Raw genomic sequence first — 21149 nt, 5'->3', positions numbered from 1 at the left:
TACTAATATGATGATTTGGTGCTCAAGAAACATTTCTCTTTATTATTATCAATGTTAAAAACAGAAACTGTGATACATTGTTCAGGACACTTTGTTGAATAGAAAGTTCAAAAGAACAACATTTATTTGAAATTGAAAGAAAAAAAACAAAACAGAATAAGCCTCACACAATATGAGTTTTATTTTACATTACATTGTACGTTCTGTTATAATACATAAAGAATAATTAAATGACATCTTTGAATTTTTAATTTAGTATTTCAGAAGCAGTTCAAACATTGATTAAAATATTGTTTCATGGCTTTTAGTCCATAGTGTGCTAGTTTTGCAACCATCTAGTGTTCTTCAGAACACTGACCATTTAGTGTACTGTAATATAATCTATATATAATTTGTAAAAAGCAGTATTTCAAATGAGTAAGATATCCGAATACACAGTATTCAAGAAACAGTAGGCAAACAATGTCAAGATTATGCACCGCATCTGCTTAGGTACTAAAGTAAGCAACCATTGGACACTTTTCTATCCCAGATGATGGCAGTAATTCATTGATTGCTAAAATCATTTTTTACAAACTACACAGTCACAACATTAAAAAATACCAGTAAATACTACACAAATAATATGAATATTATCAGTACAACTTAAGAACCAAAATACAAACTACGATAATTGAATATATAACAGCTGACAAAGCACATATCCCAGCGGCTGTACTCTGGACACAGCTACAGTCTTTGTCTCTTCTGGGAATCTCAGGTCTGTGAGCTGAAATGTTACCATCACATTTCATCCAGTCAGTAGCAATGGATTTCGGGAAAGCAGATTCCTGCTCCAAGCCCCCTCTTTTTAAAATCCAGTAGTTTGAATCTTTAAAGAAGTATGTGTCTCCTGAGGCAAATGTGGATAAAAAGGTTTAAGGTTGGTTTGGGAGACAAAAATGATGAATGGGAATCATTATTAATAAAAGCTTTTATGATAAAAGATGCGTCTTACCATCTAGAAATCCAATGATATCATCAGGATGAGAGGGCATCCCCCAGATGGACGCTGGTTTAGGGTACCCTTCCTCCAGCTTCCTCTCAGTTCCCGCCTCATCAAACCTCCAGTACTCTCCACCACTGAACAGGTACGTCCTGCCATTGTGCGGCCACACAAATACCGCCTCCACTCTCTCTGGAACCCGTCCTGCAGAAGAGCGTAAACCCCATTCTGAAAGTGGCCGTGGGTACCCAGGGAGGGAAATTGTGTTTCTAAATACCCAGTACAGATTACCTAAAAAAGACCAGAATGAAAAGAGTCAAAATAAACAATGAAGATGCTCCTGAATACCACAGCCAGTAAAAATCAGATTTTTCACCCACTATTTCTATGAATGGGTTTACTGCTCTTGCTTTAACTCACTCACTAGCTTACATACACATATTTTTAAATTTTGGGTCTCTTTTTTCATTCTTACCAATAAAGAATACAATATATCCATCTCTTCTCTCATATACTGCATCAACTCTGACGGTTTCTGGAGGCAAACCGATCCAGAAGCTGTGGATCAGAGCTGGAGTCAAGGACATTAATGAGCCTGAATGATGTACCCTCCAAAAGTGTGGACCTGATAAAAAGGGAATGGTTGAGAGAGAGAGAGGATGAAACAGAAACAATATTTTCTTTCACTTATAATTTTGATACCTTTCTACCAATAGTTTTGAGGATATGTTGAGGATACCACAAAGAGAAGTCCCTCTAATACTTTTACACAGTCCACAAATGTTCAAAAGTTTGGGGTCAGTTTTTAGTTTTAGTTTTTTTTATTTTAAAGAAATTAATATTCAGCAAGGATGCAATAAATTGATCAACAGTGACAGTAAAGAGATTCATAATGTTATAAAAGTTTTCGGTAACACTTTATTTAAGGTGACTTAGCTACACGTTACTACGTGTACTTACTAAGTAACAACAGTAAACTATGCATAATTAAAGGGATAGTTCACCCAAAAATGAAAATTCTGTCATCATTTGTCATCATTTCTTTGTTCTGCTGAACACAAAGGAAGATATTTTGAAGAAAGTTTGTAAGCAGGCCGCTTTGGGGCACCATTGACTTCCATAGTAGGAAAATAAAATACTATGGAAGTCAATGGTGCCCCAGAACTGTTCAGTTTCCCACATTCTTCAAAATATCTTCCTTTGTGTTCAACAGAACAAAGAAATTCATACAGGTGTGGAACAACCTGAGGGTGAGTGAATGATGACAGAATTTCCATTTTTGGGTGAACTATCACTCTAAGTTTTCTATTTCAAATAAATGTTGTTCTTTTGATCTGTTCTTATTCATCACAGAATTCTGAAAAATGTATCAGACTGTTTTCAACATTTATAATTATAAATGTTTCTTGAGCAGCAAATCATCATATTAGAATGATTTCTGAAGGATCATGTGACACTGAAGACTGGAGTAATGATGCTGAAAATTCAGCTTTACCATCACAGGAATACATTATATTGTATAATATATTAAAATAAAAAATAGTCATTTTAAAATGGAATAATATTTCACAATATTACAGTTTGTACTGTATTTTCGATCAAATAAATGCAGACTTAAAGAGCATAAGAGACTTCTTTCAAAACAATAAAAATCTTACAGAAGCCAATGTTTTTTTGATTCAAACATTATACCTCTAAAGAAGAAAACCTCTGCTCTGATATTAGCGACTGCATCATAACCTCCCTGACAGTGATCAGCAGGGGCTGGTGGGCTAAAAAAGAGAAAAGCATTAATAAAAATATAACAACCATTGTCAAACCTGTCATGATCACAGTGTAACTCACTGATAGGGAGGATGTGGAGGAGCATGGGTCGAGAAATGGGGCAGATTAGTTGTGGGTGCAGCAACAGATGGAGAAGATTTAAAATCTGGTCTTTTTCCTGTATAGTAAACACAGTCATGAGAAATTAATATCAAATGTATTTATTTATTTATTCATTAACATATTAGGGAGTACCATAGAGTGCCTGTATTCTCAGTCTGTCATCAAGGGGTAAGGAGTAGCTGTGCATGTCTCCCACAGGACCATAGTAATAAGGCTTCATGATGGATTCATTGGAGGAGGAGTGAAACAGGCCTAAAGCATGACCAAACTCATGCACTGCAACTGTGAACAAATCTGTGCTGCTGCTCCTATCTGTGGAAGAAAACATAAAACTTTGAAGCATTTCTGTTCTGACGCATCTTCTTTTCTTTTAATCTATCTATAAATATATGTGAATAACGACTGATACACAAAGATATATGGCATTTAATGTACCTCCATTGCTCCAGCTCTCTCCATCATCAAAGTGTGTGTCACCAGCAAGATCGTCTTTTCCTGGGAAGAATGCATGCGCCAGTGTGCCCCCCTTGCCATCAAAAGGATACCCATCCTCATGGTAGCCACTGGCAAAGGTGACTTTGATGTCTGTCTGTGGTGACGGGTCATAAGGAGAAGTCCCGTGGAAACGCAGATGTGTGACATCACCCCATGCTCGGAGGGCATAAGTCAAAATGAGCCTTACCAGCCCTGGATGTAGAGTGGGAGACATAGAGGGAGAGGGAAAATCTTGCACGCTAGGGAAAAGAAGGGAGACATGTAAGATTATTGGACAGGAATATTCTGGGTAAGTTTACATAAGAAAAAGAATATACTGTTAATTTTATGGTAAAGAAACAGCAGCTATGCTATCCAGAAATACATTGACAGTGATTAGTGCCTCAATATTTAACCATTTATAACCATATATTTCATATTGTAATATAATGTTAATATACCAGTCAACTTGAACTACCAAAATCTGCTTGTTCATCGAGTTGATCATGATTTGCCTCTCCATAAAACATGGCCAAAACTTGTATATAATACACAAAGACATCATTACTTAACACAAATTATACTAAAATAATGCATCAAATATTAACTAAAATGTATCACAACCCCCCCTCCCCCCCACAAATGTACATTTCTGATAACAGATGAGAAGCGCAAAATTATGCATAAAAATATAATCATATGTGATGTCTAGCACAAGGATTTATGAGAATGTCATTTAACTGCACCTGTCACTCTAAATTATACAGTAAATTATAATTTTTACTTGCAAAATACATATATAATTTAGTTTTCACTGTGTATGGTATAAGACTACTTCGATTACACAGCATTTTTCCTTACAGTGGGCGTTAAAAGTAACAAACATTCTTTTTTTAAAACAATGTATAGAATATATTGCTGGAGACTTTAATGATCACACCTCCAGGTGATGTCAGTCTTGTCCCAGCTCAGCCTTGGCAGAGTGTATCTCCTCTTCATCTTCCCTTTACCTCTTCTCTTTCCTTTTAACAGATCCTCAGAGCTGATGGTGTCCGGGAGAGAGCAGCGAGGTCTGGCCATCATTTCTAATGTGGTCCGATCTAAACTTCGACAAAAGTGGAATCATCAGAACTTCCCTAAGTAATGACAATTCACGCAGAAAGATCACGTGGTATAGTGTGCCCTGAGGCGTTCACATATGTTTCCATCTGGATAAATCTCAACTGTTACAGTAAAAACAAGTGAATGGTCACCTAGTTCGCCAGTCTCTTCAATACCAGCAAAACGCTGCATTTTACGGACAGCTTCTTCAATACCCTCCCTGGTTTGAAGTCGACCAATTAGAGAGTCTGGAGATGGTAAATACCCATACCGAATCAACCAGTCCTACACACACACACACACACACACACAAAATTCATATACATTGTTAATTAATAAAAAAAGAAAAGAAAAAAGCTCTGAAAGCAATGAAACATTGCTGAGACAGTAGTAAAAGTATCTGCACAATTAATGTATATTTGTATCAGATTTTGTATTATGATAGCTTGTGTATTATTTAGTTACTTTTTGATGTTGATTAATTTTATAGGTAAAAAAATTAACAAGATTGACAGTTTATTTTGTTTTATTGTTTTGTTTGAATTTTTTTTTTTTAATGAAAATAGTAAAATAAAATGTCTTCATCACTGAAAATCAGTTCCAGGCGACAAAAATTGTAATAAAAAGCTGTCACCTATCTTGCATATGAGATAATTAATGTAAAACATAAGCGCTCGTTTTAATAGAGAGATTTGAAATATTCTTACCACTCCTCGCGCGTACTGATCTGCCATCATCGCAGGTCGCGCGCTCACAACACAGAGAAGCGCGGCGCCGATTATTGTGAGAACTGCGGTCATGTTCATTCAATGACATCAGCGGGTTGTTCGCACTCTCTACCACACTGTAAACCCAAAACCTTTTATAGCACAATCAATGCTCGAACACAATCAAAACAGCTGATTTTTTTTTTAAAATAGAACAGAAAAATGATGATCAAGTCACTAAGAATAATGTTGAATGTATTCTTCATCCACACAGTCACGGTTTGTCCTCCGTTTCATTTGACTTCCCAAGAGGGTATTGCTTTGATAAATACTCATGTCCTGCACCCCTCTCTCTCTTTCTTCCCCTCAGTAGGAGCATCCGTCTAAATGTGTGACCCCATGAATGCATGTGTGACCCCTGATCATGGTTTGCCATCTGAATAACCTCATGGAACTTAAAATAGGCCATGAAGAAGTGAAAAACATGTGTGAGGAGATGACAACAAAGGCATAAAATCAGCAGAATGATTTCTGAAGGATCACGTGACACTGAGTAATGATGCTGAAAGTTCAGCTTTGCCATCACAGCAATAAATGAAATCAATTTCAAAATGTATTTTTTTTTTTTTTTAAAAAAAGGTAGTGTAAAAAATGGTATCATTTCCCATCTTCTGTAATTATGCTGTGGGGGTAAGACCCCCTGGTAAGAGGAAAAAGGTACTGTGCATTGTGTTGTGATAAAAATAGACAGGATGTTTATGAGCTTTGGTGCGAGAGAATGAATAAAGGGAAACATTAATTGCAATAAATAAATAAACCAGGAATGTTATGGATCCTCAAGATGTCTGTTCTCTTAATCATCATCAGGGCTTCCCTTTACCCTATATATTCTCGCAGAGTTGACAAAACATGGAATCACCAGCATGTTTTCTGATAAAAGTTTTTTTTATTACTGCGCAAGCAACAAAACATCTCTCCAGCACAAACATCAATAAAGTAACAAAGGCATGCCTTTGCCTATTTAATTCATATAGGTTATTTGGTTTATGAAACCAAATATACAGCGCTAATCTGTATATTATAATACTGCAGCCATACTGCGATTCACATTGCCCTATTGTGAAGCGTTTAGCTGTGGTTCTCATTGAGCTCCAGCCCCTGGTTGAAGGAGTACTCTGCCTTATGGTGCATGATCAGTGTGTTATTGGCGAAGTAGAAGCTGTCTGACCGCGTCTCATACGGGTGGCTGATCATCTCCTCAACTGAAAAAACAGAACATAGACACAATAAACCAGCATCATGAGTTCACATGGATATTTTTCATGCAATGAGTGAAATGCATTATATGTTTGTGTGTTACTCACTGGTGTGTGAATCCAGGTCTGGTAAGCAGTAGATGTGTTCACAGGTGTTTCTGCTGTGTGGGATACAGAAACCGATCTCAAAGTCAAACGTCTTCAGTAGTAGATCCCTGAAGTAATGTCTCTCAATCAGCCGAAACTTGTTCACTGCCTTTCCGCCCACTGTAAACTCAAGTCTGTTCAGAAGAGACATAAAACGCTTTGAACTATTATAGACAGTTATTGATTCTGATTAAATATGTAGATCTATTCTAAAGGCCCCAGCAATCATATTAAAAATAAGACATACGTGGCTCCAATCTCTCTGAGATTTAGAAAAGCTGGACTGAAATGATACTGAATGAAACGGCCTGCATCCAGCTCTATGACATCCTTAATTTCTGTGAAGAAGAAGAGGGAGTAGAAGTTTTATTTACATAGAATACAATCATGTACATTTAAAGGATACAATACATAGTACAATTTATCAAAAATACATTTCAAACAAGTATATTTTTAGCTGAGACTTATAAAAATGGATAAGAGGGTAGTGAGTTTCATAGCTTGAGGAGTAACACAAAATGATCTTCCACCTAAAGCAGACAGTTGAAATCTGGGAATGGACAAAAGGCCAAGTTCAGACGATCTAAGAGACCCAGTGGGCAGGTATGTGTGAATTAATTCAGAGAGATAGAGAGGCACAACTCGAGACCATTTAAATCCTTAAATGTTAGCAGGAGCATCATAAAATGAATGTGTGAAGCAACAGGAAGTGGAGTAATGTGAGCATTGCATCTGGTCAAAGTAAGCACTCTAGCGGCAGCATTTTTTACATACTGCAACCTTCTAATGTGTTTCTTTGGTAACTAATAAACAAGGCACTGCACTAATCCAGACGAGAAGTAATTAATTCATGTACCACGGTTTCTGCATCAGCCAGATTGAGAGAGGAATGGAGATCTGCAATATTGCGCAGGTAAAAAAGAGCTTGTAACAATTGCAGCGAAATGGAAACCAAAGGAAGAAGAAGAGTCAAATAAAACACCAAGATTGCAGACAGAGGATGAGGGTTTAACAAGAACCCCATCTATGTCAAAGTACAGATCTATTCTTTTGACTAGCCATATTCAAATGATATATAAACTATTCAAAATGGTTTTCATTAAACAGAATAAAGCTGAAATGAAATAAATAAAAAAAAATACTGGATGAAAAGTTTATATAAAAAAAATCATATAATATTATATAAAAAACACTATATAATACAGTAATTAATATTAAAATAACACCGATTTAGGAAAGCAAGAAACAGAGATGAAATACAAGATATTTTTGAAATGCTACTGCACATAATGTCCACTAGAGGGCAAATGACACATTTGACACCTCGTTAGCATAAACACAGTGCTATCACAAACTCAGTCTAAGATATCATGCTTGGCTGTCATTTACAAAATCACACAACAGAAAATAAGAGAATGCAATGTAGAAAAAACAAACTAACACACCTGTTGGACAGTGTCGTTTTAGATCCAGAATGACTGATCCACTTTCCAGGTCTCTTATTTTGAAGCGTGAGAAGCTAATATTGTAGACATTGTCTTCTGGGGAGCACAGGTAATCTGTACATATAACCAATAAAAGTAAAGAAAAGAAAACTATTTCACAAATAAGCTGCTGTGTTTGTGTTGTCCTCACCGTCTGTGTATCCTGGTAGCATGAGGACATACTGAGTAGTCACAGGGTCACCTGGTTTCCAGTCTAGCAGCACTTCCTCTTCAGCTCCAAGTGCTCCTCCTGTAATGAACCCATTCCAGTCCTCCACGTCCCTCAGATCCCCTCTTCCCTGCATTTCAGCCATGTCCTCCTCATCCTCTTCAGATTCATCTTCCTCTTGTTCGCTGTCCTCGTCTCTCTCAGAAGACAGTTCCTGCTCCATTTCTTCCTCACTCTGTAGTTCTTTGACAACCTCGCTGTCCATCTACAAATCTTTGACTAATAAGTTTTGTTTTCCTCTAGTGTTTCTGTCAGGTTAACTAACACAGGTCCATCTGTTGTCCTGCACTCTCTGTGATTATGCTCAGCTCTTCTCTCATGAACTGTGTCTCAGTGACTCAAACAGATTAAGGCTATCTCAAACAGCTAATCCAAGCCAATCCTCAATTAAACACGGACAAAGCAACTATGACATCAACCAAAGGACAAAAAGGAATATGAGATGAACAGATAGGATTTAATGTAGATATATTAAGATATTAAGATTTGGAGGGTAGTGAGCAGACATGGAGAAAGAGATAAGCAGGACTGAAATGAATTAAAGGGTTAGTTCACCCAAAAATGAAAATTCTGTCATTAATTACTCACCCTCATGTCGTTCCACACCCGTAAGACCTTCATTCATTTTCAGAACACAAATTAAGATATTTTTGATGAAATCCGATGGCTCAGTGAGGCCTGCATCGCCAGCAATATCACTCCCTTTTCAATGCCCAGAAAGCTACTAAAAACATATTTAAAACAGTTCATGTGACTACAGTGGTTCAACCTTAATGTTATGAAGCGACGAGAATACTTTTTGTGCACCAAAAAAAAACAAAATAACGACTTTATTCAACAATATCTAGTGATGAGCGATTTCAAAACACTGCTTCATGAAGCTTTGAAGCTTTACGAATCTTTTGTTTCAAATCAGTGGTTCAGAGCGCCAAAGTCACGTGATTTCAGAAAACGAGGCTTTGTTACATCATAAATGGTTCACATGACTTTGGCAGTTTGATACACGCTCCGAACCACTGATTCAAAACAAATGATTCGTAAAGCTTCGAAGCTTCATGAAGCAGTGTTTTGAAATCGCCCATCACTTGATATTGTTGAATAAAGACGTTATTTTGTTTATTTGGTGCACAAAAACAGTATTCTCGTCGCTTCATAACATTAAGGTTGAACCACTGTAGTCACATGAACTGTTTCAAATATGTCTTTAGTAACTTTCTGGGCATCTGAAAGTGTTAATTATCTTGCTGTCAATGCAGGCCTCACTGAGCCATCGGATTTCTTCAAAAATATCTTAATTTGTGTTACGAAGATGAACGAAGGTCTTACGGGTGTGGAACAACATGAGGGTGAACTAACCCTTTAATAGAGATAACAGAAAAATTGGTGATGAAAGTGAGAAGTTGATGTTACACCTATAGGAGTGGCTCTTAACTGATGGGTCGTGACCTAAAAATGGGTCACAGCAGGCAAAAATAATGCTAAATTAAAATAATCAAATGTCATATACACTGCCATTCAAAAGTTTGGGACCAGTAATAATTTTAATAGTAATACTTTTTTTATCATGGGTTCCACAAAATGTTTAAATAGCAACATTGATAATAATAACAAATGTTTCTTGAGCAGCAAATCATCATATTAGAATGATTTCTGAAGGATCATGTGACACTGAAGACTGGAGTAATGATGCTGAAAATTTAACTAAAACAGCCATTTTAAATTGTAATAATAATAATTCACAATATTATTTCTTTTTAATGTATTTTTATCATATAAATGAAGCATTGCATAGCATAAGAGAATTCTTTCAAAAACATTAAAAAAAAATCATACTAAACCTAAACATTTGAATGGTAGTGTATGTCCGTATGTCAAAGACTGTGCATCCAATTCAAATCTACAGTAGTTTGGAACAATTTCATCTGTCAAAATAGGTAGATATCATCAAGGAGAGGTAGGATAACATCCTTGTCCTTGAAACACCATGAACAAATTTAACATAGTGACTACATTAAACATAGACTAACTTGAAATCAACATAAAACATGGTTTGAGTTGATCACAATGTGTTTTTTTGTGTAGTAATATTAATAAATAATGTTAGATATTTATTAATCAATATATATTGATGTACATTTTTGTTACTTTTTTTTGGAGGGAAAAAAACCTGGGTCCCTGTCGGAAATACCCAATTCAAGTCTTGATCTGTGTTTGAAATTGCCCCCTATACCCTCATTCACTATTCTCTACATAACTCCACTTATATAGTTCCTTTGAAGGAATAAATGAAAACGAGTGAGCGAATTCAGACCTTCCAGAAACGCTTTTTCGCAGTTTGTGCTTGATGTTTAATAATCATTTGAAACGTATCAAACTGGCAGCTCTCCAGTAGTAATGAAAATATTTTGAACACTGTCATGTAAAAATCTTAATTAAACAACTTAATAATCAATTAAAAAGGGATTTATACCTGTACTATATTTCACTGTAGCCTCATTGGACCAGCGGTTTGGAAAATGGATGGATGGATGATTCAGCTGCGGGCGCCATCTTCTGGCGAGATGCGGGAATTCATTTGGCACTCGTTGTTGCGGTGCAATATGGGTGCACTGGATAAGGTCCACTATGGTTTCAGACACCACTACAAATGTCTGTCCCCTCAAATAGTGCACTATTTAAGCCTCACACAGCCTCTATAATGAGCAGTTGAGTTGAATCAGGTGTGCTAGATGAGGGGGTTGTGGGGGGACCCAAGGACAGGTTTGAGAAGCACAAAAAAAGGCCAAAACTCTAGTGACATCTTTGTTATCCTGTCAAAGCAGTACTGTGGTGAGATGGCGTCCCCATTAGAATGATGTGCAGTTGATCAGTCTGAATGTAATATGTGTCAACAGGATGTGTTCACATATCTGCTCTTTACATTTTTTGTTCCACAGCAGCACTGATGGAGGGAAGAGGTGGAGCCACTGAACCACATCCTGCTTCACCCCAACCTCTCACCTCATCCCACTGTTGGCATGGCGATCAAACTGTCATTTCCTCATGTCACTTCATAGCTTCAGCTAGGGGACAGAAGTATCCCAGAAGGCACCAGTGCACAAACGAAGAAATCACGGGGCGTCAGGAAGAAGAGACAGCGTGATGAGTTCTGAACATCAGGTAGAGTTTATTTGTTTTTGTCAGTTAATTAAACCTAAATGAGAAGTAATACAGCCATACTTGTGTTAGAGTTCTCGTTTGTTCTTAGCGAAGCACTAATGTGCAGTGTGGATGTTATGCTGCTTCGAGACGTTGTGTGTTTGTTGTAGGCCTGATCCAACAAAACCTAAAACTAACAGAATTTGGTGTTTGTTGTTGATTCCTGAGGCAGTATATTCTCAAATTAATCAAGTAATTGATTTTTTTTTACAGTGATTACAAAAATAAGTAAGTAAATTAATTAATTAGTGTTACACAATTCTATGCAGTCTATAACCGCATCATTTATGTGGTTACACTTTAAAATAAGGTTCAATTTATTAATAAACAACAATACATTATTCTGAACTAAATACTTTTATATACCATTTCTAAAATATGTATATACCCTGTTGAAAAGTTTGGGGTCAGAATGATTTTAAAAAAAGAAATTAACACTCTTTTTTCATCAAAGATACATTAAATTTATCAAAAGTGAAAGTAAAGACATTTATAATGTTGCCAAAAAATTGTATTTTAAATAAATTCTGTATTTTTAACTTTCTATTAAGGCTATAAAGAATCCTTAAGAATCTTATTAAGCAGCTAATGCATAAGGAACTGAACTTTATTGTAAGTGTATTCATTTTATTTTCAAGTGTTTTCCTGTCTTGTCGTCACGTTGTCTGTACTCATGTCTTGTCTCAATCTTTTACAGAAGTCACAATGGAGATGACTTTGCTGTCCATCACAGTGTGGTTCACTCACTTCCTCATCGCCTCGGCTCTTTATTTCAACACACTGCCAACAAATACCATGAGTGGCTACACTGAAACCACACAAGTAACTCCAGCAACAACAAAAACAAACCAAGAGCCCAAGATCCTAATTAATGCAACGCCTTTCTCACCTCTGAACACGACGCAGGACAGCACAACAAATTTGCCCAGTGACGTGCATACGCAGCCAAACACAACCCCAAATGTGATGTCGACACAGGAAACAACATCCCTGCATCAATACAACAGCAGTACTTCATCTCAGAATGACATGATGGATGATGGCGTAGGCATTTCTAGTAATGTTGCTGTGAGCCACAAGAATACAAGTCATGCAACAGTTTCCACTGACTTTGCAAGACTGACGCCACAAAATAATGAAACAGAAACCATGTCAAGTGTGAGTTACAATAATGGCGGACAACCAGTTCAGACTGCAGACACCTTATCAGACCCATTCAACAGTGTCTCAACAGTTCCCTGGACAGAGAAAGAGGATGATAGAACAAAGGCAGATGAAGGAAATTATGAAACAAACTCCACCCAGGCCACATTTGCTAATACGAAAGAGGAGTCGAGAGGAACACAGAGTACTGAGGGAAGTTACAGCCTAACAAGTGAACACAGAGAGGAACCTTACGACACAGCAGCAAATACAATCGGTTTAAGTGCTGCAACGGCAACAGCGAGCATAAATGACTGGTCAACTTCACAAAACTCAGACATTCTCATGAACACGACGGCTTATACAACAGCACAAGACCCAACGGTTACAGATGCACCTGAATATCACACCTCAATAGGTGGTGTAAGTGCGAGAAATCATGACTGGTCAACTTCACAAAACTCAGACATTCCCATTAACACAACGGCTTATACAACAGCACAAGACCCAACGGTTACAGATGCACCTGAACATCACACCTCAATAGGTGGTGTAAGTGCTGCAACGGCAACAGCAAGAATTCATGACTGGTCAACTTCACAAAACTCAGACATTCCCATTAACACGACAGCTTACACAACAGCACAAGACCCAACGGTTACAGATGCACCTGAATATCACACCTCAGTTGGTGGTGTAAATCTCTCAACGATACAGCAGAACAGATTCACAAACTCTACGGCACACACAGGAAGAGAAAACATTACAGGAACAGACACACCCGGTGTTACCACCACCTATAACAATAACTCTATCATAACCGTTGTCCTAACTGATGCCACAACCAACGAAACAAACAAAACTGACACAGAAAGCAAAGTATGGCCTAAATGTTTGAACCCAAACCCAGAATCTCAGTCTCGTCATTCCAGACTGGTCTGCTTCATCACAGTGTGGGCTTTAGCAATGACTGCTACCTTATTCCTAGGAATAACCATCTTCCTGTGGGTGCGTCTGACGGTCTTTAAAAAGAAGATGAAGCGGAGGGAGAAAGGAGGCCAGAAGTGCGAGAAAGAGAGCCTTTGGGCCGACCCCAAAGCATCGGTGCAGGAGAGAGTGGAGTTCTGGTACGTCAATGGATCCACTATGGAGGCCGACAGGAAGCAGAAAGACAGAAAGAGGCAGGAGAGGATGAAGAGAAGAGAACAGCAACAGGATAATGAGGAGAATGGGCTGTGGATTCAGCCTAGAGTGACTATGGATGACATAACAGAGTTCTGGTACGCAAACAGGCGCTTGAAGGAGGAGAGGACGCAGGACATGTAGTTATAAACTTTGAAAGACAGAAAACAGTTTGGACAGACATACCTTCAGGCTTCTGCCTAAAACAGAAAGGGGGATTTTGATGGAAACTTTATTTGAGCAAGTAAATAAGTCTGAATAAGACGTCACGTTTGTGGTCCTACAATTGTGATTTGTGCTCAGCTGTACACTGTAAAAAAAAAAAAAAAAATCCAACTTCCATTTTGTCAGACAAACTCTGTTATACAGGCTGAATGAATTATAGAAAGTACAAAAAATTGACAATTCAATGTCATTACACAGCAAAAACCTGTGTGCTATTGGAGTTATTGTAAATATGAGCTTTCTACTTAGAAATTGGACATGAACAGCCTCTGAAGTGACAGTTGGGTGGCCCATAAACAAGGCAAAAGTGAGAACTGTAATGACTTACGTTTTATTCTTTTTTCCCCACAACATCTAAAGTCATGCATATTTACGTAAATATGCCATGTATGTACGCATATTGTATGTATTTTTAAAAAAAAAAATAATAGCATTTATTTGACTGAAATTCTGGACTCATCAACAAGCTGGCTATCTAGATGTTGTGAATGTATACAATTGGGAGGGTAATGTTTATATGGTTGCCAACAAATGGGATCTGCATTTTATTCAAAAATATTTTCTATACATTTTGGCTTTAATAAGAGTTCCCCAAGAAATAGGCAAAAATTAACCTGATGTCCAATTCTTTCTGACAATAAAGCACTTGAAAACGACAAACTAGTAATTACGACTTTAGAAGTGGAAGTAGGAAATTTCCAATAGCACATGAAGTCAAGTTTGGTGGTCAGGGTCGAACTAACAGGCAGCTGAGCATGCTCAGTTTGATCACTGATGATGCACTTGAATTTAAATTGTGATTCTGGTCAAAACTTGGGGACATAATGACTACATAAATATTTGTTATTCAGAAGTAATAGATGTTTTAACTCTATGTGATGTTTTTGATTATATTTTGTTGTTAACGTTGTGCTATGTTTCAAGTCACCCATAGAAATTATTCCATTTCAATGAGTATAAACACAACCTTTTCAGTTTGCTTAAACTGAATTATACATTCTTTGTCTATCACTATTTTGTAGTCTTAATGCTCATATTAATTTAAAATTCAAGTTTACTGAACTTTTTTTTCCACAAAAAAAAAAAAAAAACAACATTTATAAAAAACATTATCTATTTATAGAACTTATGTTGAAAGCACAGACCTATTACTTTAATTGTTGATACAACATTTGTTTCCATATGTTACTTAGAAAAGTTCTGAAGCTTAACAGTGAAATAAACAGAAAGATAAACAGTGCTTTTCCTTCCTTGGAAAAGAGAAGGGACCACAGACACTTTAACCACAGAAACTGTTGAAAAATTCAGAACTTTTCTAGGTTATTTTTTTCCAAAAATCCCATTCCCCCAGTAAAATAAATAAACACACAAAATTTAATACAAAATATTTGAGCCAACAGTACTGAATGAAGGAATATAATTTAAAGGGCTACACAATGACAGCTTTTGCTGCCACCATCACTCGTTCAGGACTTGCGGTGACTTGCCCGAAAAATTCTTGGGGTGAATATCCCTGACAACATATTGTCTTTGTCTACCTAAGAGTGCTGTCTTACTCTTGTAAAGATAAACTGAAATAAAATAAATATTAATTTAGAGATGGCATGAATCATCATTTTGAAGATTTACAACAGATAATGCAAGTTCCTGTTGTGCATGAGTAGTGAAAAAAAAGACAGTGAGAGACATGAAATCTCTTGAAAAGATGTCACGAAATCTCATTAAAAGGTGTTAAATATTCAGAAAGAGGAAATGATAAGTCTTGAGTTCTGCTGAAGTAAAACATCAACAGAAAGAAAAAACATTATTCTCCATTTTTAAAATGAATGTCAAGATATCACATGCATGTAAAAAATGCCTAAATTAATGTTTTCTACTAAGAGTTTTAAATGATCAGAATAAATTTTGTGAAATATGAGAGGGCAGGAAATAAATCTCTCAGAATAGTTTAAGCAAACTTTACTTCAGACACAAAATTTCGCACTTCTCTAAATTCGCAGTACCCCCCACCCAACAAACGTACTCACGCACACATACACATTCACACTCAAACACACACATGCTTGCATGGAGACACTTAACGGCAAAGTTGTGCAGACAAAGCAGAGTCAAAACCCACAAAACTGTCAACACACCCTGCTTCCCATTAGCCTGGCTTCTCTTTTTCTACTTCAGCCTCAGATAATAATTCACACTATAACCAATAACTTGTCGCACGTTTTTTTTTAATCTTTTAGCTGCAGCCTCTCTCGTCCAGATGCAGGCAGTGATATGACATCTTCAGAGGGAGGAGAATTGAAAGAGAGCATGTAGGAGTGAGAGAGGAAGAGAAATGAACAGGATATAGGTGTGCACTGCATGAGTGAGTGTGTAGATTTCACATGTACAGTTTGGTCTTGGTGGTTGGAGCTTGCAGTGACTTTACTCAGAGGCACGAAGGTAAGTGTCAATTGCACTTATTCATAAAGGGATCAAACGGGAGACAAACTGTAACCAGTTTGGGGCTGTAATGTTATAAGTTGCTTGAGGACAGGTAGACCACGCAAGAAGAAAGATAAAAGTCGCTACATGAAGCTTAGAGAAAGATTAAGGTCATTCAAATCGTCATTCAAATCACTCAAATCGCATTCTAGTAAATATGGTAGATGTGCGCTGAAATAACCTGAGGACGCACCTCTATTCTGACCGTCAAATGAAGTGCAGCTCATCTGGTAGATAGAGCATGGTGCTAAAGATAACGTCATGGGGCTCAATTCCCAAGAAAGTCACTTTGGAAAGCATCTGCCAAATGCAAAAAAGTACATTCAATTTAATAAAAAATTAGATAATGTAGGAAAATATAATGTAATAGTAAGAAGTGTTTCTTGAGTAGCAAATCATCATATTAGAATGATTTCTGAAGGATCATGTGACACTGAAGACTGTAGTAATGATGCTGAAAATTCAGCTTTGGCATCACAGGAATAAATTACATTTAAAAACATTAGAAAAGAAAAAAGTTATTTTAATTTGAAAGAACATTTCACAGTATTACCATTTTTACTGTAGTTTTGCAGCCTTAGTGAACATAAGAGACTTCAAAAAAATCCTACGAACCCCAAACTTTAGAACTTTTTAATGTATATATATATATATATATATATATATTATATTATTTATATCTATTTCTATTTAAACAAAAAAAGAGTGATAATTTTGTGACTAACTGTCTTTTTCTTCCGGTGTCTTTTTTACTGTGTCACATGTTTATTTCAAAGCTAGAATCGTTCGTGCTACACTGACAGAGAGAGAGAGAGAAGAAAAAGGAAGAACAGGGCTGCGTAAAACCTTCCGGCCCAGATTCACACAAGATTACCTCAGCAGAACACCAAACACACAGAGAACAAGAAAAAATGAATTTCTTCAGCCAGCTGCCCTCCTTTAATATATAGTCAGGCTTTGGAGGTTTCTATCACATTCTCGAGCCTCAAAAGTGGATCTCCAAAGACATTATCAGATCACCTGAGCACATTTTTTGTTCAAAGACTAATATCGCTGACTTTTCATCCAGTAGTATGAACATCATGAGGTTCGTTTTTAGCAATTTGCTGCTGTATCTTGCTCTTGGAGCCTGTTTCAAGTTCACTGATGCACAAGTGTCAACAGAGCCAGATGCACATATCACCTCACCATTACCGAATATCAACACTGTGGGGGAAATGTTAAGTTCTGCAACTGTGGGGGAAATGTTAAGTTCGGAAAGCACCATTGCTGGAATTGTAAATACCGTCACTGAACTAATGACAGAACCAGGTCTGGATCATCCAGAAACCACAACTGATTCTCCAGTGAGCACCATGCTTCAAGAACCAACAACTGTGTATCATGTGCCACTCAGTACTGCGACTGAACAAACAACAGCAGAATTTGCCCTTGAAATAACAACACTGGCTAAAAGAGAGCAGACCACAATGATCAGCACTATTGCGCCTACTTATGTGGAAACAGCAGTAGCTGAACAAATAACTTCAGATGCCCCAAGCACACTTCAATATGTAACGACTGTTGGCTTTTCTTCTGAGTTGACCAGTCCTACAGAACATCCTACAGATGAAATCACCACAGCAGCTGTTCCAATGGCTACTGATTCAACAGCCCTCGATCCCACATCCATCACGTCTCAACCACCTGCAGGCTTGGCTGTGACTCCGTCTGACCTCGTGGAGACCAGCACAATAACCTCCACTGCAACTCCAGCATCATCTTCAGAAGTTACTGAAGTTATTCCTAAAGGGAACTTAGTCTCGACGCCTGCTGAAGAATCCACAATATTTACTGCTGTCAACACCAGTGTATATGCCACGGAAAAAACAAACTGGTTATTGATAATCATAGTGTGTGTGGTCATCATTTGTGCGCTATGTGTTGGCATGATTCTGTTCGTCCTACGGCGAAAGAAAAAAGCCTCACAGACATTTGGCCCCATGTACGTGAATGGACAAAGTAAACGGTCCAAGAAGAAAAAAGGGGCGGGGGATGATGCATGGGCAGGGCCTGTGAATATGGAGGAGGGGCTTGAATGTGACCCTGAAGTACAGGATGGTCTTCTGCCTGATGATGGGAAACAGGATGGAGACGATATGGTGCTCAGCACATTCGCCGCCCTGGACGAAGGTGACATGCCTAATGGTGGAGTGGGTGGGGAAGGTACTAAAGAGGCTAAGAAATGGGAGGAGAAGGAACCTCTGCTTTACATTGATGAGGATGTGGACGAAAACAAGGAGGGAAAAACAGTGGCAGAGAACAAGACACAAAAAGGAGATGACAAAAGTGAGGAGAAGGAGTTGAACGGAGGAGAAACGTTCTGTCTTACCACAGCCGTCTGAAAGACTTGTTCAACGAATGGACGTTAAGGATTTTGTAAGAATGAGCATTTTGATTACATCATGTGCATCAGTCAAGGACTAAGTAATATAGATTTGTAAATATTGTTTGACTATCACAATTCTTTATCAACAATGGCGCAATGTACAAAGATGATCTAAAACTCTTAATTATTTTCCTAAATTTTTTTTCCTAAAACATTAGCAAACAAAGTCAGTTGTCTGTTGTCAATATTGTATGAAACACAGCTCATACAGAAGCTAAGCCACTTTCAAATCAAACAGCTTCTGCTGGTCAACACGGCAAATTCACATGACAAAATGAACATGTTGCAAAATTTGCACAGGGAAATTGTTCACCCTCATGTGAATTTGCAGATCACGTGGATTCCTATTGAAACGACTGGATTTTGTCTGCAAAAATTCAGTGAACAATAATAAATGTGACTACACTTCAAGACAAAATAATGGCTGTGTTAATTAATAATCATCATTCATCCATTTCACTCTAGATCAGTGGTTCCCAAGTCCCCAACACTGCATATTTTGTATCTCTTCTTTGTCTGACACACCCATTTCAGGTCTTGGAGTCTCTACTAATAAGCTGATGACCTGAATCAGGTGTGTTTGATTAGGGAGACATGCAAAATGTGCAGTGTTGGAGTGCCTCCAGGAATGTGGTTGGAAACCCCTGCTCTAGATGCAGATAAAAAAAAAATACAATTTGTATCTTTATCCATATCTAATGATACAGTTATACTACTTGGGTACATGTATGAGGTTAGAGACAATGCACTAATATTCATTGATTGCGGCACACAATGTTACTGTTTAAAATAACTAGCCAACCTTTAACCCTCATGTTGTGTTTAGGTCATTTTGACACAGAGAGGATTTGCCCGTAAATGCTGGTTAATGTTATTGCATTGGACTAAAATTTACTGACTTTACTCAACCAGTATCTAACAACTTCCCCAAAAAATTTTGATACTTTTTGTAATGTATTGTGTTTTTTCCCCCCACACTGTAACACTTGTAATGTTCCCGGTAAAAAAAAAAAAAAAGGCTTACAAATCTCTCGTTATGCTACATCATCACCACATATTGGATTCAATCTTTTTGTCAACTTGTTTTCTTTAAATTAGGACAGGTTTTATTTTTATCTTTGAAACTGATTGATCGTAGGCCTCATTGATATGAGCTTATATTGGTCAAAAATGACCGCTCATTGAAAATGAATGGGGGGAGTAAAAAATCAGAGAAAAAATTAGCGTTCAGGAGCGTGTTCATCATGTTCACATATGTACATGTGGGCTTGCAAAAATAAGGCCTTAGACCTGTGGATACATGCATACTCGTGCATCTGCGCACACACACACACACGTTCATGTACACAAACAAACTATTTTGAGTATTACAGGCTTTTTTTCACAGAGATGAACTTTATCCTCAAATCAGTGAGGCTCAGATGAAAGAGACCTACGATCAATCAGTTTCAAAAATAAAAACAAAACCTGTCTTAACTAAAAGAAAACAAGTTGATAAAAAGATTGAATCCAATATTTGCTGATAAAATAGAATAACGAGTGATTTATACGCTTTTTTTTTTTTGGTAGGCTGGTCATTTTTGACCGTGAACACCAGAAGTGTGGCTTTGTACCATTTTGTACAAAAAAAAACATTTCATAACAAATTTCCAGGTTAAACAAAAGAAAAACTAGTGTGATAAACAGTGTATTTTTATATATATTTTATGTAAAATTGATAAAATTATCCACAAATAATGCCTTTTTCACTCAAAAACTGAGGTACATAAGCTCAGATAAATAAGGCCAGTTCCAAAAATAAATACAAAACCTGTCCTAACTGAAAGAAAACAAGCTGACAAAAAGATTGAATCCAATATTTGGTGATAAGGTAGCATAACGAGAGATTTATATGCAATTTTTTTGCAGGCCGTTCATTTTTGACAGGGAACTTAAAGGGTTTTCAACACAGCACAAGGGTTAAGACTTTAAGACTTACATTTTGAGAATGATACTTTTTCCACTGTTATCATAGAGATTTATAGTATAGCATTTCAATGAATGATGGCAAAATATACAATCAAATGATCTAAAAATATATTTTTGTTAAATACAAAACACCAATATTTCCTATACTGATTTTATATATATATATATATATATATATATATATATATATAATTTTTTTTTTTTTTAACCAGAAAGCTGTCCCTTTTAAAAGTTATTGCTCTGGATATTGACCC

General features: G+C 37.0%; 4 protein-coding genes across 6 annotated transcripts; 2 read left to right on the top strand and 2 right to left on the bottom strand.

Moving 5' to 3' along the window:
* Positions 1 to 26: 26 nt before the first annotated feature.
* On the bottom strand, positions 27 to 5934 carry mmp25a (matrix metallopeptidase 25a). The gene is made up of 8 exons (XM_051885499.1): positions 4287 to 5934; positions 3308 to 3606; positions 3005 to 3184; positions 2831 to 2927; positions 2678 to 2757; positions 1461 to 1610; positions 998 to 1276; positions 27 to 892 (listed from the first exon to the last, which is right to left on the bottom strand). The coding sequence occupies exons 1-8, from the start codon at positions 4427 to 4429 to the stop codon at positions 636 to 638; spliced, it is 1485 nt and encodes a 494-aa protein (XP_051741459.1). The 5' UTR covers positions 4430 to 5934; the 3' UTR covers positions 27 to 635.
* Positions 5935 to 6080: 146 nt separating this feature from the next.
* Positions 6081 to 10922, bottom strand: unc119.2 (unc-119 lipid binding chaperone B homolog 2). Of its 2 annotated transcripts, XM_051885519.1 has the most exons (6): positions 10741 to 10922; positions 8193 to 8475; positions 8003 to 8116; positions 6805 to 6895; positions 6519 to 6691; positions 6081 to 6416 (listed from the first exon to the last, which is right to left on the bottom strand). In XM_051885519.1, exons 2-6 carry the CDS (start codon positions 8473 to 8475, stop codon positions 6283 to 6285), a joined length of 795 nt encoding a protein of 264 aa, XP_051741479.1. In that variant the 5' UTR covers positions 10741 to 10922; the 3' UTR covers positions 6081 to 6282. The 2 variants fall into 2 exon arrangements, with proteins under 2 accessions (XP_051741479.1, XP_051741480.1); XM_051885520.1 differs by lacking the exon at positions 10741 to 10922 and having other exon boundaries at positions 8003 to 8098; positions 8193 to 8927.
* Positions 10923 to 11256: 334 nt separating this feature from the next.
* Positions 11257 to 15616, top strand: si:ch73-248e21.5 (mucin-16). 2 transcript variants are annotated; one of them, XM_051885492.1, is made up of 3 exons: positions 11328 to 11429; positions 12020 to 12080; positions 12166 to 15616. In XM_051885492.1, the coding sequence occupies exon 3, from the start codon at positions 12174 to 12176 to the stop codon at positions 13935 to 13937; it is 1764 nt and encodes a 587-aa protein (XP_051741452.1). In that variant the 5' UTR covers positions 11328 to 11429; positions 12020 to 12080; positions 12166 to 12173; the 3' UTR covers positions 13938 to 15616. The 2 variants fall into 2 exon arrangements, with proteins under 2 accessions (XP_051741451.1, XP_051741452.1); XM_051885491.1 differs by lacking the exon at positions 12020 to 12080 and having other exon boundaries at positions 11257 to 11429.
* Positions 15617 to 16168: 552 nt separating this feature from the next.
* On the top strand, positions 16169 to 19348 carry si:ch73-248e21.7 (mucin-5AC). Its single transcript, XM_051885501.1, has 2 exons — positions 16169 to 16457; positions 17276 to 19348. Exon 2 carries the CDS (start codon positions 17573 to 17575, stop codon positions 18881 to 18883), a length of 1311 nt encoding a protein of 436 aa, XP_051741461.1. The 5' UTR covers positions 16169 to 16457; positions 17276 to 17572; the 3' UTR covers positions 18884 to 19348.
* Positions 19349 to 21149: the final 1801 nt, after the last annotated feature.

The sequence above is a fragment of the Ctenopharyngodon idella genome, chromosome 3, assembly GCF_019924925.1.
Source record: "Ctenopharyngodon idella isolate HZGC_01 chromosome 3, HZGC01, whole genome shotgun sequence".
Taxonomy (NCBI): Eukaryota; Metazoa; Chordata; class Actinopteri; order Cypriniformes; family Xenocyprididae; genus Ctenopharyngodon; species Ctenopharyngodon idella.
The sequence above is the reverse complement of the archived record's forward strand: the minus strand, read 5'-3'. Positions and strand labels throughout refer to the sequence as shown.

What these genes read in the sequence shown, in the direction of transcription:
- mmp25a (XM_051885499.1), bottom strand. Translation starts at nt 4,429, where the DNA reads ATGATGGCCAGACCTCGCTGCTCTCTCCCGGACACCATCAGCTCTGAG. An exon ending in CCTCCACATCCTCCCTATCA is followed by an intron (nt 2,758 to 2,830) that starts GTGAGTTACACT and finishes TCTCTTTTTTAG; the next exon opens with CCCACCAGCCCCTGCTGATC. An exon ending in AGAGGTTTTCTTCTTTAGAG is followed by an intron (nt 1,611 to 2,677) that starts GTATAATGTTTG and finishes CCTTTTTATCAG; the next exon opens with GTCCACACTTTTGGAGGGTA.
- si:ch73-248e21.7 (XM_051885501.1), top strand. Translation starts at nt 17,573, where the DNA reads ATGAACATCATGAGGTTCGTTTTTAGCAATTTGCTGCTGTATCTTGCT.
- si:ch73-248e21.5 (XM_051885491.1), top strand. Translation starts at nt 12,174, where the DNA reads ATGGAGATGACTTTGCTGTCCATCACAGTGTGGTTCACTCACTTCCTC.
- unc119.2 (XM_051885519.1), bottom strand. Translation starts at nt 8,475, where the DNA reads ATGGACAGCGAGGTTGTCAAAGAACTACAGAGTGAGGAAGAAATGGAG. An exon ending in GCTACCAGGATACACAGACG is followed by an intron (nt 8,117 to 8,192) that starts GTGAGGACAACA and finishes TTATATGTACAG; the next exon opens with ATTACCTGTGCTCCCCAGAA. An exon ending in AAAACGACACTGTCCAACAG is followed by an intron (nt 6,896 to 8,002) that starts GTGTGTTAGTTT and finishes TCTTCTTCACAG; the next exon opens with AAATTAAGGATGTCATAGAG.